Here is a 16417-nt window from a genome sequence, read left to right on the forward strand (position 1 = left end):
TTTAAAATGGATGCTTTTAAAATAATTTAAGTAGTTTTATTTTAATGACCCTATTATTGGGGACTTTAACACAAATATGTTTCCTTTTCCCTTTGCTTTTTCTTCAATTATGATGTAGCAAAGTGGGTGGAAAGAACCTAGGACAGAGAGATGGAAATGTGGTGTTAATACTCTGGTACTGTCTACCAAGCTCTGTGATAGTCACTTCATTTTCCTGGGATGACAGGGTCATCACTTACGATATGTGACATTGGACAAAACCATTTCTTTTAGCACTATAAATTTATGATTCTAGGGCTCCCAGTAACCCATAATCAACCAGTTAATCAGTTGCCAAGAATTTGTTGAACATCTGTGGGTGATCAGAACACACTACGAGATGTAAACTCGTATTATGTAGGATTTTGTCATGGTGAATTTTTCTTTGTCATGGTGAATTTTTGTCATGGTGAACCAGCAGTTGGTTCTTGGTAAAGACTGGCTGAGGCACACATTGCTTTATTGAACATTTTGATGAACATTTCTAAAAGTTTCTAATGGACCACTTAAAATATATACAAATAAGCAAGAATAGTAAGAAGAAACTTAAAATGGCCTATAATCTCATATCCAGAGACAATCTCATTAGTAACATTTTGGTGTGGTTTCGTCCAGTTGTTCTTTCCTTGTGTAGAACACATGCAGCAGTGAGAAAAATTGGGTTATCCGATGCGTGCTATTTTCCCCATTATGTCATGAATTAGAATGTTTTTGACATAGAAACTAACATTTCATTTTAAATTAAAAATTGTTAATAGTACCTTATGTTTGTGTGGTGTTTTCAGTTTATAAAGCCCCTTCTGCTTGCTATTTCATTGGGTCTTCAAAACAGCCCAGTAAGGTAGAACTGAGTGATTATCCCTCTTTTATAGATGGAGGATGCCTAGGTCAAAGGTAAATGGCATGCCTGTGATCATACTGCTAGTGACAAAGACCTGGGAATAATAAATCCTTGGCAAATAGCTCTGTGATGCTAGTTTAAAGGTCAATCTATTAAGATCCTGGGGGTAAAGCCTTCAGTGTACCAGAAACATAGGGTTGCATATGGATTTTCTGCATTCGGTATCTGAGGCCTTTCTTCTTTTTTTAGGGTACCATGCTCGCTTGAATCGTCTACCTGGAGCTGCAGCTCGATGCCTCAGAAAGGGGCGAAGAAGGCTGGTTGGGAAGGTGATACCTCTCACAGTTAGCTTGGCTCAGTGGGGAGATAATATTCCCTATGGGAGTTGTGTATCCTATTAACAATCAGAGGTGCTACAGAACTCGTTGAAGTTAATGGAGCCAACTGGAATGTGTTGGGAGTTTACAAGAGTGAACATTATATAGAATGTGAATGGATATACAAATAAAAGATGAAACGTAATTCATACAGAAGTTCTGACAAAGCAAACACTGTCATTACAGTGTCTATTGCCTATAAACCTACAAGCCTGAGCTGTGTCTTCTGTAACTTTTGATTAATGTTATGTTATTATTGTGTAAGTTAAAATACTCTTGGCTTCTTTATGACTCCTCTTGAATTCATGAATGCATCTTTGTTCTTTCCTAACTTTGGTCTTTCATCCTAGAATTCATTAAAAAAAAAAAAAACAAAACTGTTACTGAGTTTCAAGAGCCCCTCCTTGGCCATGAGGGAGAACTATCTGCTGTTCATTCAGTTCTGCCTTTGCCAGGGATGGTGCTAGGGACTCAGCTCATTTAATCCTTCCAGCAACCTTGTAGAAAAAGGGCAAGCACCTTCAGCAGATGAGGAAAACTTAGGTTCGAAGAAGTTAAGGAATGTCTGATGTTACCCAGATAGGAATGGCGGAGTAGAGATTTGAACCTAGGTCTACTTTTATCTTTTTACATTTTTATTGAATTTTATTTTTTACTCTACTTTGAGATTGAGAAATAAATTAAGACAGGGGCTTATCCTCAGTCAGAGAAGATGGTGGTGGGCAAAGAATAAGGAAGGGAGAGGCATTGAGAGCATTAATTTGTTTGTTCACTTGGTAAGCATTTAGAATGCCTGCTAGGTGGCACAATATGTGCCACAGTCTGGCTTCCCTTAAGGGGATACTGTTTTATAGTCTGACCAGGGAACGGTTTTCTGAAGTTTTAGGCATGCAAAAGAAATGAGGCTGTTTATTTCCAGATGAGCCCAAGATTCTTATTTCTTTTTATCTTTAAATTCAAGTTCAAATCTTTTTTTTTTTTTGAGATGGAATCTCGCTTTGTGACCTAGGCTGGAATGCAATGGTGCGATCTCAGCTCACTGTAACTTCCTGCCTTCCAGGTTCAAGCGATTCTCCTGCCTCAGCCTCCCAGATAGCTGGGATTACAGGCGCCCCACCATGCCTGGCTAATTTTTTTGTATTTTTAGTACAGACGGGGTTTTACCATGTTGGCCAGGCTGGTCTCAAACCCCTGACCTCAGGTGATCCACCCACCTCGGCCTCCCAAAGTGCTGGGATTATAGGCATGAGCCACCGTGCCCGGCCTCAAGTTCAAATCTTGAATTAGAAGACATTTGATTATTGAAAGACTGATACCTTTCAAATTACTCGTTTTACAGACAAAACTCTGCTTTTGCTGTTTCGGGAGCTTATTGTTAACAGGGATAGCTAGCAGAATAGCAGTACATGGGGTGGAAGAAGGAGAGGTTTTACTTTTGTTGATTAGGCTTGACATAATGTTCCCCCTGCCACCTATGTTACTTTCTTTCAGCTCTTGTAAAATAAGAGCCATCTACTTCCATGGAAACAAGTCACTTTATCTTGAAGGTTTCCCTTTAGCTTGCCTGGAAGGGAATGAGGGCCTATTGGATGTGCCTTTAATGATTTCAAATGAATAGGATAATATTTACTTGTTTAATTCATCTTCATCACCTTAAAGGGATATTTATCATTTCTAGAAGAGGTCACCGCTCTGCCCCCCTTCTTCCCCCTCCCCCATCTCTCTTCTGCTTTTCTAAATTGTAATCATAAATAATGAGTTTCATTCACAGCTCCCTGCCAACGAGCTGCTAATTACACAAAGTACTGCTTGTAATTTACACAGTAATAAACTGTAAATTTAAACATTACGGCACTTTAAGTTAATAATTTTTCTGCTGTAACAAATAGCTCATTTTTCACCCATCTTTTCCCTTGGCCCCGCTACCATGTCTGTGTCTGTGACTAGGAGGCATAGCTATAAGAAATGCAGAATGTGAAGAATATAGTATATGAAAACTTCTCATTTAACTCCACTACCGCCCGGACTCTGACCTCAGAGTAATTTTTCTATAGCCAGTTCTGCTGAAATGTGTAGCCTGATGTTTAGCACGGTTCACACATATAGATGAATATAGGTAATAGCATTTGTCCAGACACAAATGTGTTTGAAGAACAGCCTTGACATTCTTGGCATTCACACCCATGACTTGTGTTCTCTCAACACAACAGTTACTCAGATGTGTGTTGGTATGCTTTCCCAGGTGCCATGGTAGGTAAGCATTGTGAATGTACTCAAGTTAAATGAAGAGTGAATTGCCGTTTTCTAATTTTTTGGAAATGGTTGGTTTCTGAACTGTTTGTGGTGTTATGGGTAAGCTTTTACACTATAGTCTTGAGAACCCTGAATTTAGGAATCAATTTTATGCAAATTTCTATTTTTATTTCATGAGATGATGTTTGAGGGACAAAGTACCGAGTAACAATTTTTGCAAGTCACAAAATTCTTTTGATGTATTTATATTTAGTCAGCAGATATTTACGTTTTACCAGTGAGGATTTGGTAATGTCCCAGGATGAAGGCTGTTGGGACTATAATCACATAGCTCTAGGGAGCTTGGTGTGTTGGCCTGTTAAAAATTGGCTACTGTTGAATTTTCTAAAAAAGGATTTTTACTCCTATATACTTCAGTAGTTACAGGAGGTATAGTACTTATTAAAATACCGTATATGGTGAACAGTGTCTATAAAGTGTTTATAAAGACTTTTGGATCACTGGAGAATAATAAATTTAGGGTAACATGTAATACTTTTAAGATGGATTCCAATAAAAAGAAGTATAGTTGCTGTTTTATTTTAAGATTGACTTTTAACATGTGCCTTTTGAGGTTGCCTTAGCTGGCACAGTTATGGGAAAGATTGATATTGTACTTTATATGTTTGTTTCTGTGGTTGGATGATACTCTTGTCTGCCTTGTCTTTTTAGGAGACCAGCATAAACACTTTGGGGACTGAGAGGATAAGCCATATCATTAGTGACCCTCGGCAGAAAGAGTAAGTGCTTATGTATTTACTGGCTGTGCTAGTCTGCTCCTTGGAGGAGGAGGCAGAGGGGAGTTTTATGGAGCAACTTAGAAATCAGGCTTCAAAGTTCAAAGAGATCTTAAAGATTTGTACTTTATAACAGTTAAAGATGGCAACGTCCTAAACCTGTGACAGTGATTTTCTTTTCCTTTCTAGACTGGTTTCATTGTATTGTTTTTTTATACCTACAGACGCTGCATTAGTAGCCTCCAGTAAAAATGTTTATTTTAAACTAATTTTTTTGTCTTTAAATTTTTTTTTTCAAAATGGATGATTGCCTCTGTCCTCCTATATTCTCTTCCCATTTTTAGACCTTTTCATAGGGAAATATCTTTTTTTTTGAGACAGGGTCTGGCTCTGCTGCCCAGGCTGGAGTGCAGTGGCAGAGTCATGGCTCACTGCAACCTCTGCCTCCTAGGCTCAAGCAATCCTCCCACTTTGGCCTCCTGAGTAGTTGGGACTACAGGCGCATGCCACTGCGCCTGTCTAATTTTTGTATTTTTTGTAGAGACAGAGTTTTGCCATGTTGTTCAGTCTGGTCTTGAACTCCTGGGCTCAAGTGATTTGCACACCTTGGCCTCCTAAAGTGTTGGGATTACAGGTGTGAGCCACTGCACCCAACCTGTGAAATATCTTTTTTTTCTAATTACTGTGGTGAGTGCTGTAGGAAGCCTGTATGTAGCTACAGGAAAATAATTCTGCCAGTTCTTGTGACAGCCTTGTCCCCTAAAATGGTTGGTTCTTTCATATATCTTGTATGCATCATGGTCAGTACCCAGTTGTGATCCTATACACATCCAACCTGGGCTAATTTTAACATAGAAAATAAAGATGTGGGTGTGGTTTATGCCCTTGATGAGTTGAGGCTCCTGTTGTCACTGCACAGCTGAGATAGTATTGGTGTCACACTGTAATCTTGGGTTTATTTCTATTGTCCAGTCTTTTACATTCCATTACAAGCCTTTTTCCTTTGAAGAGGTTTTTTGTTTGTTTTTTGCAAAACATGCACATACATTTAATCTCTTTCTCCTCCTCTGATTGCATCTTTTCTCTATTCCCTTCTTTGTCTTTACTTCATTATTCCAACATCTTATCTTCTTCTCCCTTCTGTAATTTTCCTATCACTTCTTTTATTGTTTTCTTTCCTGTTATTCTCTCCCTCTCTTTAGTTTCTGGTTACCATCAGCTGTGAAAAGAGAACGAAATCAGGTAAGGTTATTTTTCTTTGTCATCTTTGTTTTATCGTTTGGTTTCCTTTTCTTTAGAAAGAATAAAGCGTTGACTTCTGATTTTCCTCACATTTCTGCTTGTGCACATGAGGTAAGGTTTCCTCTTGTTATTTTGATTTTCTTGGAGAACTGTTTTCTAAGAGTATCCAATACTTAACTGGTAAAAACTGCAGCTAATTCCTCTTTGTAGGTTCAACTGTGATCATTAGTTTCTTGTAGTATATATTTCATAGGAATCCTGTTTTTATTTTAGTTTTGAACTTTGCAGTAAGAAAGCGGAATGAATCTCATTTGCATATGGTTTAGTTCAACGTCAGAATCCTGCGTTGAGAAGTACTATGTTGAAGCCTAAACGTATGAAGCAGAAGGTAGAGCTGCTTTGGGTGAAGCGGGGTCAAAGCCTTAGAGCAGTGGTCCCCAACCTTATGTCACCAGGGACCAGTTTTGTGGAAGACAGTTTTTCCATGGACCCGGGTTGGGGGCGTGGTGAGGGGGGTGGTTTTGGGATGATTCAAGTGCATTACATTTATTGTGTACTTTATTTCTGTTATTATTATATTGTAATATATAATGAAATAATTATACAACTGATCATAATGTAGCTTGTGTTCCTGCAACTAGACAGTCCCATCTGGGGGTGATGGGAAACAATGACAGATCATCAGGCATTAGGCTTTCATAAGGCGTGCACAACGTAGGTCCCTCTCATGCTCAGTTCACAGTAGGGTTTGCACTCCTATAAGAATCTAATGTGGCTGTTGATCTGACAGGAGGTAGAGCTCAGGCAGTAATGTGCATGATGGGGAGCAGCTGCTTGCTGACAGCTCACCTCCTGCTGTGCGGCCCCGGTGTTGGGGACCCCTGCCTTAGAGCCTCTCCTTCTTAGTCTTTTCCCTGGCTACCCACTGAGGGGACCCTTGGCATATTTAGGCCCATGTGGAGGGCTCACAATTTAAAAATTAACTCACAGTGGTTATTGATATGTTTCTTTATGTGTGAAGCTTTGTGATTTTTTTGGAGGATTGCTTTATCTTGGTGATTAGTTGTAAAATAGATGAACACTGACAGGTGAAAAGTTGTAGGCTTCCTGTTGTGTGTTTTTTTTTTTTTTTTTAGCAACTTAGTAGCTTATTGAGTTGATACACATGATCCACATTTTAGACTTGGAATCTTCATTGTGAATTCGCTGTTTCAAAATTAACTAGAGTGGTAGAAGACATTACTGGTGTATGTGTATGAGATGATTTTAGATGGCATATGGATGCACAATTTTTAAGTTATGTGTTATAGCGTACATTGGAAAAGATGTAATTATGGTATCAAGCCTGTTATTTCATGGAAATATAGTAAGGACAAAGCTGAGCAAAAATAATTGATATGAGGAAAAATAATAAGTAAACAGTAGTACAGGTTGTAGGCAGATAAGGAAAGTCATGAAGGTGGTATGTGAGAGACTGCAGTTTGGGGAACACTGAGCTAGAGCACTAATCATGTTTGCATCAGAGGACCTACAGGCAGAAGGGGACCTGTGGCAGTCACCTGGTCCAGATCCGTTATTTGCAAATGATGAACTGGAGATCTATAAGATTCAAACTATTTGCCCAAAGTCATACAGCTAATAGAACCAAAATTGGAACCTCTGTGGCAGATAGAACAGTTGCTTAGTTTGTATTCTCATAAAACACGTTTGAAGTTATCATTCCGGGTTCTTCCAGTCTTTGTATGTCAGAGGGTGTTAAGTTCTAAACTTTTTGGAGAGGACTGTATGTTGTGGGAAAAGTCCGAGGAAAGCTAGCAAGCATAAAGTGAGGGATCTCATTTGATCCTCACAGCCACCTTTTGAAGTCAAGTAGATGTTTTGCAGATGAGAAACTGAAATTATACTCTGAAAGCAATATTTCATTTAACCCTTATAATAACCCTGTGAAATAGGTAGGGCAGGCCTGGCGCAGTGGCTCATGCTTGTAATCCCAGCACTTTGGGAGGCTGAGGCAGGTGGATCAGCTGAGGTCAGGGGTTCGAGACCAGCCTGGCCAACATGGCGAAACCCTGTCTCTACTAAAAATACAAAAAAAAAAAAAAAAATTAGCTGGGTATGGTGGTGGGTGCCTGTAATCCCAGCTACTTGGGAGGCTGAGGCAGGAGAATTGCTTGAACTCGGGAGGTGGAGGTTGCAGTGAGCTGAGATCATACCACTGCACTCCAGCCTAGGTGATGAAGTGACACTCTGTCTCAAAAAAAAAAAAAAAAAAAAAAAAAAAATAGGTAAGACAGATAGTGATATATTCATTTAACAGATAAGGATAGTAAAGCTCAGAGGTTATGTAATTTTTAACACCCAGTATCTCAGTGGTAGATTGGAACTAAAAGGTGTTCTAATTCTTAGTCTAGTTCTCTTTCCACAATACTATGCTGCTGTTATGTGCCAACCAGTTATTCTTGGAAACATTTGCCAGGATAAGGAAATGGAAAGGTAATTTCATGCTAATCTTCTTGGGAACAAGGGCTGATACATAGTTGATAATCAGCAGGCACAAGTTCCTGTCATATCATGTGGAAAAAACTGTCTTCAGCCATTTTAGTGACTATTGTATGTCAGAAGTTTTTGAAAAATTGTTGTTTAATAAGGAATAGCTTTTTTTTTTTTTTGAGGTGTGCTAGATCAGGTTTGGTACATTCACAGGCACACTATTAAATATGTGTGACTTTACTGAAGAGTGCCTGTGTTTGGTATAACAAAAGAGTTGGATAGTCAAAGGGGAAAAGTAATCAAATGTAGGTTACCCTTTAGGATCAGGTCTGTTTCATGTAAGCCTTACTAAAATAGTCTTATTCATTCCTGCAGTTCAATCCCCTGTCTCCCCTTTACTCCCTGGATGTTCTTGCCGATGCTTCTCACCGAAGGTGTTCACCAGCACACTGCTCTGCCAGGTAATTGTCTTTTAGTAGCTGTTATTTGCTTCTGGACAATACTATATTCCTTTCTATTACACCTCAAATTATAGAGTATGCTTGTGTACAGTATCCAGTTTGATCCTGACAATCTTTTGAGGTGAATACATGTTTTACAGATGTAGAAACTGAGGCAGAGCAGTGAAGTATCTTTCCTGTGGTCCAAGGCTAGTATGTGATTAAGTCTCAACTTTGACCTAAGTCTTCTGGCTCATATTTCATTTTATTTCTGCTGCTAAAAGCCCCATCTTCAAAGAACATTATTAATGTTCCTTGCCATGACCCTGCAAAACCCTGCATAATCTGACTTCTCCCTACATGTACAGCCTCCTTTCATATAATTTTCTCCCTCTGTTGGGGAGAGATCCAGCAGTATCAGGGAGCTCTGTTTTGTTCTTCAAAAATTGCAGCAGTCCTTTCCTGCCTCTGAACATTTGCACTTCTTCCCTTTGACTGGAAAACTGTCTCAATGTGAGCTGCTGCTCGTCTCAGCTCAGGTGCCACCTCGTCAAGGAGGACCACTCAGACCATCCCGTCTAAGGGCACCTCCAGCACTTCCTGCTCATTATCTGTTTGTTTCCTTTATGGCTCTATCACAGTCTGAATTGAATTTGCTTATTAGTTTATTTTAGTTGGTTTGGTTTTTCTTTTTTATTTTTTTTCTTTTTCACTTTACCCCTCAGTCTCTCCCACTAGAATATAAGCTTCAAAGTACTGGGATGTTGTCTTATTCCCTGATAACTCCCTAACACGTAACACATTATCTGGGACTTGTTAGGCATTAATATATATTAGTCAAATGAATACAAATATAAATTCTTTATATTTTATATATACAAATATATATTTTATATATACAAATATAAATTCTATATATTCCTTACAAATATAAATTCTTTTAGGTGACATGGGAAGTAAATATGGTTTTAATGGTAGCACCCCCTACAGGGCTGTTATGCAGAAAAGAGTAGCTAATAGGCTGGACCCTAGAAGTTTTATTGTTTCTGGTGACACAAAGAATTTCTTTCCAAGGTTCTGATAACTCTTTTTTATTCCTAATAAGTTCTTAAATGGTTATGTTTATAGCTTTTGAGGTTCAGGCTGCACAAAGAAGTTACTTTCATGGATACAGTTAGAACTTCTACTATGGGCTATAATAATAAATTTTGCACCATAACCTACTGCCAGATCTTTCTACTGAAGAAGTGGTATTTCTGTATGGAATGTCTTTTGAAAAGAGAGACTATCACAAATGGTGTTATTAAGAATGTTGAACTGCCGGGCGCGGTGGCTCAAGCCTGTAATCCCAGCATTTTGGGAGGCCGAGGCAGGCGGATCATGAGGTCAGGAGATCGAGACCATCCTGGCTAACACGGTGAAAAACCCGTCTCTACTAAAAATACAAAAAATTAGCTGGGTGTGCTGGCGGGCGCCTGTAGTCCCAGCTACTCGGGAGGCTGAGGCAGGAGAATGGCGTGAACCCGGGAGGCAGAGCTTGCAGTGCCACTGCACTCCAGCCTGGGGGACAGAGTGAGACTCTGTCTCAGAAAAGAAAAAAAAAAAAAGAATGTTGAACCAGCCTAGGCTATTACATAGTGAGAGACCTTGTTTCTACAAAATTTTTTTTAAAAAATCAGTTGTGTCTGGTGACGTACACCTGTAGTCTCAGCTACTTGGGAGGCTGAGGTGGAAGGATTGCTTGAGCTCAGGAGGTCAGGGTTGTAGTGGCTGTGATGACGCCACTGCACTCTAGCCTGGATGACAGAGTGAGACCCTGTCTCAAAAAAAAAAAAAAAAGAAAAGAATGTGGAAAATTGTGGAATGATATAAACTATTAGTAGTAAGGCCTTTCCTTCAGTAGCGTGATGTTTATTCATCATTAATTCATTCAGTGTTTGCTGGGACCCTATTATGAGCCAGCTCTTTGTTTAGATACCACCTTCAAGGTATCTCATGGGAAAGTCAGGTATGGAAGTTGACAACTACAATAAAGGTTTGAAAAAGCACAGAGGAGGGGCCCCTAATGTCGAGGCTCAGGGAGATCTTTTTAGAGGTGATTGTGCTCAAGCTGTCATAGAAGACAACAAGATTTTAATCCATAGGAAAACAGTCCTTTAGCTTTTTGTCTTAATACCAAATAAAATAATGTCTTTGTATACTGTTTGGGAAAATGATTTGAGTAGCATGATATCATATCAGAATGCTGAAAGTGGATTACTTTCCCTCTTCTCTTTACCTTTGCTACCTAAAGCTATGCTGTGCTGAGATCAGTATTTGTACTTTTGTCAGGTTTCCTGTTTCCTTTATAAGCCTTATCCTGTGGCTGGACTAGGCATCAGCTTCTTGTTTCTTTGTGTATCTCATTATCCATACCACCGTCTTCACTCTTTTGCCTGGCAGTGTTTGTGGCTGTACTTGGAAACCTAAGGAAGTCTCTGCTGTGCTTCTGGTGTGCTCAGCTCTAGGGTAGTATTGCTTATTGTTTTAGACCATTGCTGAAAGCAAAGGAAAGAGAATGTGGACAATCATACATCGTCTTTGTCCTTACTTCTAGACGTCATACCCAGGGCAGTAGATACCAAGTGGGTTGCATACATGAAGGTTCTTTGGGAAAGGGGAAGAAAATTTTTGAACTTAACATGTATTTATAGCTGATCCTTCACATTTTTTTTTTTGTTTTAAATTATACATATGTGTCTGGTAGCACATACTTATATTTTATGTATATGTACTGCATACATAATTTTTTTTCAGATTTTTTACTCATGAGGATGCACATCAGTAAAGCTTGGCAACCACTGCTCCATGGGAAATGATCAGTGCAAGTGACTTCTATGCAATTTTTAGAAAATGTGAATGATGACGTACTGAGCTCTCAGGGCAACTGGTCACTCCTTTGTAATAGTTCCTCCCCAGCAAGGGGTTAGTGAAGATGGAACCGTCTAGCTCCAGTGTGGCAGACTGATGAGATTGGATTCAGAACTGGGCAGTAGGCTTTGCAAAGAGTGAATCATTTAGCAAAAGCCTGGCACCAAGGAGGAGTGTGAAGGAGTAGTGGCAGGGAAGAGGCAGGTGAATGACTATACTAAAAACTGTTTCCAGTGGAAATTGTATCTTTTTCTTGTCCCATTTTATTTGTAGTAGGGAAACATTTCTTTTAAAGCATCTGGGCAGCATTGGAAATTTCACACGCATCATTAGCATGGTGTGTGTGTGTGTGTGTGTGTGTGTGTGGTGACTATGTTATCGTTAGTGGTATAATTTTATTTTGCAAAGAGAGAAGTGTTTCCTGTTTTATCACAGCTTCCCCCGAGGAGGGCTGGTGTATTAATTTGCTGTATTGCCTCCTGGCTGTTCCCAGGCTGTTTTTCCTCTTCATCATGGAATTTTTAATGGCCCTACTGCCTCTTGGGAAGCATGTGAGGAAGAGTTCCTCAGGGAGTGCTTCCCTTTTTTCACATGCCTATAATTACTCTCCTTTAAGAGCACAAAGAGTTTGATAATCATGCCTGAACTATGAAGGTTCCCTCCTGTCAGGTTACTGAGCTGAGGCTGCTTCTTGCCTGGACACTGCCAATTCCATTCTCCCAAGCAAGAGCAAGGGCTTTTCAACAGTTTCCTCCCTGCTAGAACCATATGCCCTTCTGGTTCTCAGAATAGGTGGGGGCGGGGGGCATTAGGAGGATGGTGCATGACCTAAAATCCTCTCTTGTTTAGTATTTCATTGCTATAAACAAATAAATAATTGGACCATAATCTTAAAATAACCTTTTATTGATGTATCGTTTTAATACAGCCCAGATGACAGGTGCAGTGGTTGGGAGGGAGAGTTTTGTGGTCTTTGTACCATCTAATAGATTTGTGGATTTCAGGAATAGCACTCTGGAAATAGTTAACTTGGTGGTTTTCAACCCTGGCTGCAAGTTGGAATCACCTAAGAAGCTTTAAGAAAATATATCCGTGCTGGGCTCCACTTCCAGAGATTCTGATTTAATTGGTCTGGGATGAGGCCTAGACATTGGCATTATTTTAAAGCTCCCTAGGTGATTAATAAGCAGCCAGGGTTAAGAACTGTTTTTCTAAATGCATATGGTTTTGTGACTGGTGCTTTCTAATTTGCTTAATAGGGACTCCCCTTTCATAATTGGTGCGAACTCTGTACTTTGGTATGGTATGCACCATTCCTTACAGGAAGTAGACCTCTGGACTTCTCTTAGCTTTGGAGAACCTACTGCAGGTAGACAAGAGTGTTAGTATCTACACAGTGCCCAGCACATAGTTCTTAATAAATGGATCAGGGGCAGAGTTTTGTCAGGTGGATATATGGATAGTTGGATTGTTGGCTGGGCGTGTAGATGAAATCCATAAACCAAGTGTTTTGGTTTGGTTGTTTTGGTTGTTAGTATTGGGATTTGGTGTTAAAGGTGTAATACTTGGTATTGGTGTTAAGAATTGCTGCTGCTCAAACAGCAGATGGTGTGATTGGCATTCTGGTAGAGGCAGTGGTATTGTTAAGGGCACAGTCACAAACTTGTAATAAGGAGACTAGTGCTGCAAGCAGTTTTTCCCAAAATGAGAGATTTGTTGATTGTGAAGGATAGTTTTTCTTACTATTATTACCAAAGAAAATGATAGCTAGGATTTATCAATCCCTACATACAGGTCAGTTGCATCTGTGTGATTCATAAATCACCAGTTGCAGTTTCTGAGTGCAAAAGCTTTTCATGGCAGTGTTTTAGTTTTCTCCAACTCAAAGGAAAGGTCAACTTTTAGTGACCTTTCCTTTATTTTGGAAGATAATTTGGTCAAGCATTACCATTTTAATTTATTCTTTCTTTAAGCTCTGAAATAGCAAAACACTGATATCTTCTTTTCATATAGGTCAGCTTCCTTTGTAAAGAAACTATTTTTTCTTTGAGAAATCTTATTTTTAGTTGCGGTAAGGATGGCAGATATCAGCCTGGTATGCAAATATTATACATGTTTCTTAATGAATGGATGAGAAGTTTCATAGCTTCTACTTTCTTCATAGTCCATTGGCATAGGTGTTAGGAGATTAAGAGTGTAGATATTAGTGTCAGGCAGACCTGGGTGAGAATCCGGGCTTTACCCAGGCAAATGACTGAATCTTCTCATACTTCAGTTTCTACATCTTTAAAATGGAAATATCAATACTTTTTAAATTGCTTGAATGGGGACCAAAATGAAATAATATATGTAAATATTGAGCATCCTGGTAACCAATATTATTTTTGTTATGTAGTTACTGCCCTACCCCATTCTTAGGATAATTGCAATTTTAAAAACTTTGAGTTGGCTTCCAGAGTCATTTGCTAATTAGATATAATACAGATTCTTGAGGTGCTTAAATGACCTCAAATGGTCTATAAGAGAAGGCATTTGGAGAGAGTTGGGGTTAAAAAAAAAAGAGAGAGACCTTCCTGCCCATTAGAGAGTTGAAATAGGATAGGCTGAGCTCATTTGTAATTCATTTTATCTGTTCACAAACGTTATGATCTGCATATCAGAGTTGTGTGCCCAGCTGGCTGTGCCACTTGACAAAGAGTTTCAAAGAGTAAGAAGAAGACTCACTTCAAGCTATTAATTTTGACCTTTGGAGCCATAATAAACAGCCTGAGGTTTTACCTCAGGGCTTGGGGGAAGGAACCTTTTATTAGTCCTGTATCTGTTGGTGCTGTGAAATACAGTGTTGCTTTCTCACCTCTTTAGTGCCTCAGTTTTAGCCACGTGTGTGAAGCAATGTTTCTGCTGTAGTATTGTCTATAAGGCTGCCCAAGCCTATTGGAATTGCCCATTGTATAGTACACAGTTCTTGAATCTTTTGTCCTCTACCGGAGGGTCTCGTTGACAGTGGCTCTCAGCTGGCTGGCATCTTACTGCCTAAGTGGAATGATGAAAGCATTTTCTCTCTCTCTGTTTTTCCATTGTAACATACCCATCTTTCCAACTGATGTGAAATGATTTGGCTCTTATGGGTGGCATGAAACAGCTTCATAGATATGCCTACTTTAGCCCAGCTAAGGGAGTTAGATTAGGGGGAATTTTCAGGTGCCGGTGAGCGGTTTGTCACAGACTACTGAGGGTTAGATTTAAGTGAAAACCATTAGTGGAATTGCTGGGATCGCTTCCTGTTAGATAAGCCTCCTTTGTTTCCTATGATAATTGTGAAGTGTTTTTTTTTTTTTTTTCTTTTCTTCCTATCTGCTCCTAGTGCCATAGGCCTAGATCTTTTCCCAGGTGCAAGTCTGTGAAAATGTGTCCCCTCCTGACTGCTTAATAATGTCAGTAAACCCTAAAGGTAAAATCACATGTGAGAAAGGAGTCTCACATTTAATCTAGGGATTAAATCCCTAGATTTAATCCTCCTTTTTCTCCTTTTGCCCTAGCACTTACTTGTTCTCTGATTACAACTCAGTGTCTCGGAGTATTAATTCTTTCTTTAGGAATTGGCCTTCCTACTATGTTGTGAGCTCCTGGGGACAGGACCTCAGCTCAGTCATCTTTTATCTCCTTCTGCACATCCAAAATAGTATGTTACGTTGGGTAGGCCTCCATATATTTTTGTTAAAAATAATTGAGGTGAATAGATTAGTAATTAAGCAGAATAATTGGAATATATGATATATATGACCTTTGGTCCTTAGAAATATCAAATTTTTTTCTGGTGTTACTTGTTTGTGTTAAAGAAAAAGTATAGAAAACAAATACTGTTTTTACATTGAATTTTATTAACTTTCTAATTTTTAATTTTTGTGGGTACGTAGTAGGTGTATATACTTATGGGATACATGAGATGGTTTGATATAGGCATGTAATGCGTAATAATCACATCATGGAGAATGGGGTATCCATCCCCTCAAGCATTTATCCTTTGTGTTACAAATAAACCAATTTTACTCTTTTATTTTAAAATGTACAGTTAGATTATTATTGACTATAGCCACCCTGTTGTGCTATCAAATAGTAGATCTTATTCATTTTTTCAATTTTTTTATACATATTAACCATCTGCATTCCCCACCACCCTCATTACCCTTCCCAGCTTCTGGTAACCCTCCTTCTACTCTTTATCTCTGTTAGTTCAATTGTTTTGATTTTTAGATCCTGCAAATAAGTGAGAACATGTGATTTTTGTCTTTCTGTGCCTGGTCTATTTTACTTAATGTAATTATCTCCATTTCCATCCATGTTGTTGCAAATAACAGGATCTCATTCTTTTTTATGGCTGAATAGTACTGCATTGTGTATATGCACCACATTTTCTTTATCCATTCATCAGTTGACGAACACTTAGGTTGCTTCCAAATTTTGGCTATTGTGAACAGGGCTGCAGCAAACCTGGGGGTGCAGATATCTCTTTGATATACTGATTTCCTTTCTTTTGGGTATTTACCCAGTAGTGAGATTGCTGGATCATATGGTAGCTCTATTTTTAGTTTTTTTGAGGAACCTCCAAACTGTTCTCCATAGTGGTTGTACTAATTTACATTCCCACCAACAGTGTACGAAGATTACTTTTTCACCACATCCTCACCAGCATTATTAGTTGTATTTTGGATGTAAGCCATTTTAACTGGGGTCAGATGATGTCTCATTGTTTATTCACTTTGTTGATTGTTTGCTGGGCAGAAGGTTTTTAACTCAATGTGATCCCATTTGTCCATTTTTGCCTTGGTTGCTGTGATTGTGGAGTATTACTCAAAAAATTTTTGCCCAGACCAATGTCCTGGAGATTTTTCCCAATGTTTTCTTATAGTAGTTTCATAGTTTGAGATTTTAGATTTAAGTCTTTAATCTACTTGATTTGATTTTTGTATATGGTGAGAGATAGGGGTCTAGTTTCATTCTTCTGCATATGGATATCCAGTTTTCCCTGTGCCATTTATTGAAGAGACT

General features: G+C 38.9%; 1 protein-coding gene across 11 annotated transcripts in view; it reads left to right on the plus strand.

The window, feature by feature from the left end:
* Window positions 1-16417, plus strand: part of GPATCH2L (G-patch domain containing 2 like) — a 59781-nt gene that overhangs the window by 20930 nt on the left and 22434 nt on the right. For 4 of the 11 annotated variants that reach the window (XM_002824961.5, XM_054530857.1, XM_024231589.3 and 1 more), the window contains exons 5-8: window positions 1130-1209; window positions 4222-4289; window positions 5585-5639; window positions 8394-8479. In XM_002824961.5, coding sequence (XP_002825007.1) covers window positions 1130-1209; window positions 4222-4289; window positions 5585-5639; window positions 8394-8479 — 289 coding nt within the window. Of the gene's footprint in view, window positions 1-1129; window positions 1210-4221; window positions 4290-5488; window positions 5529-5584; window positions 5640-5801; window positions 5917-8393; window positions 8480-16417 lie in introns of all 11 variants that reach the window. The other 7 variants (XM_054530858.2, XM_054530855.2, XM_054530859.1 and 4 more) reach the window with 3 other exon arrangements.

This window comes from Pongo abelii, chromosome 15 (genome assembly GCF_028885655.2).
Source record: "Pongo abelii isolate AG06213 chromosome 15, NHGRI_mPonAbe1-v2.0_pri, whole genome shotgun sequence".
Taxonomy (NCBI): domain Eukaryota; kingdom Metazoa; phylum Chordata; class Mammalia; order Primates; family Hominidae; genus Pongo; species Pongo abelii.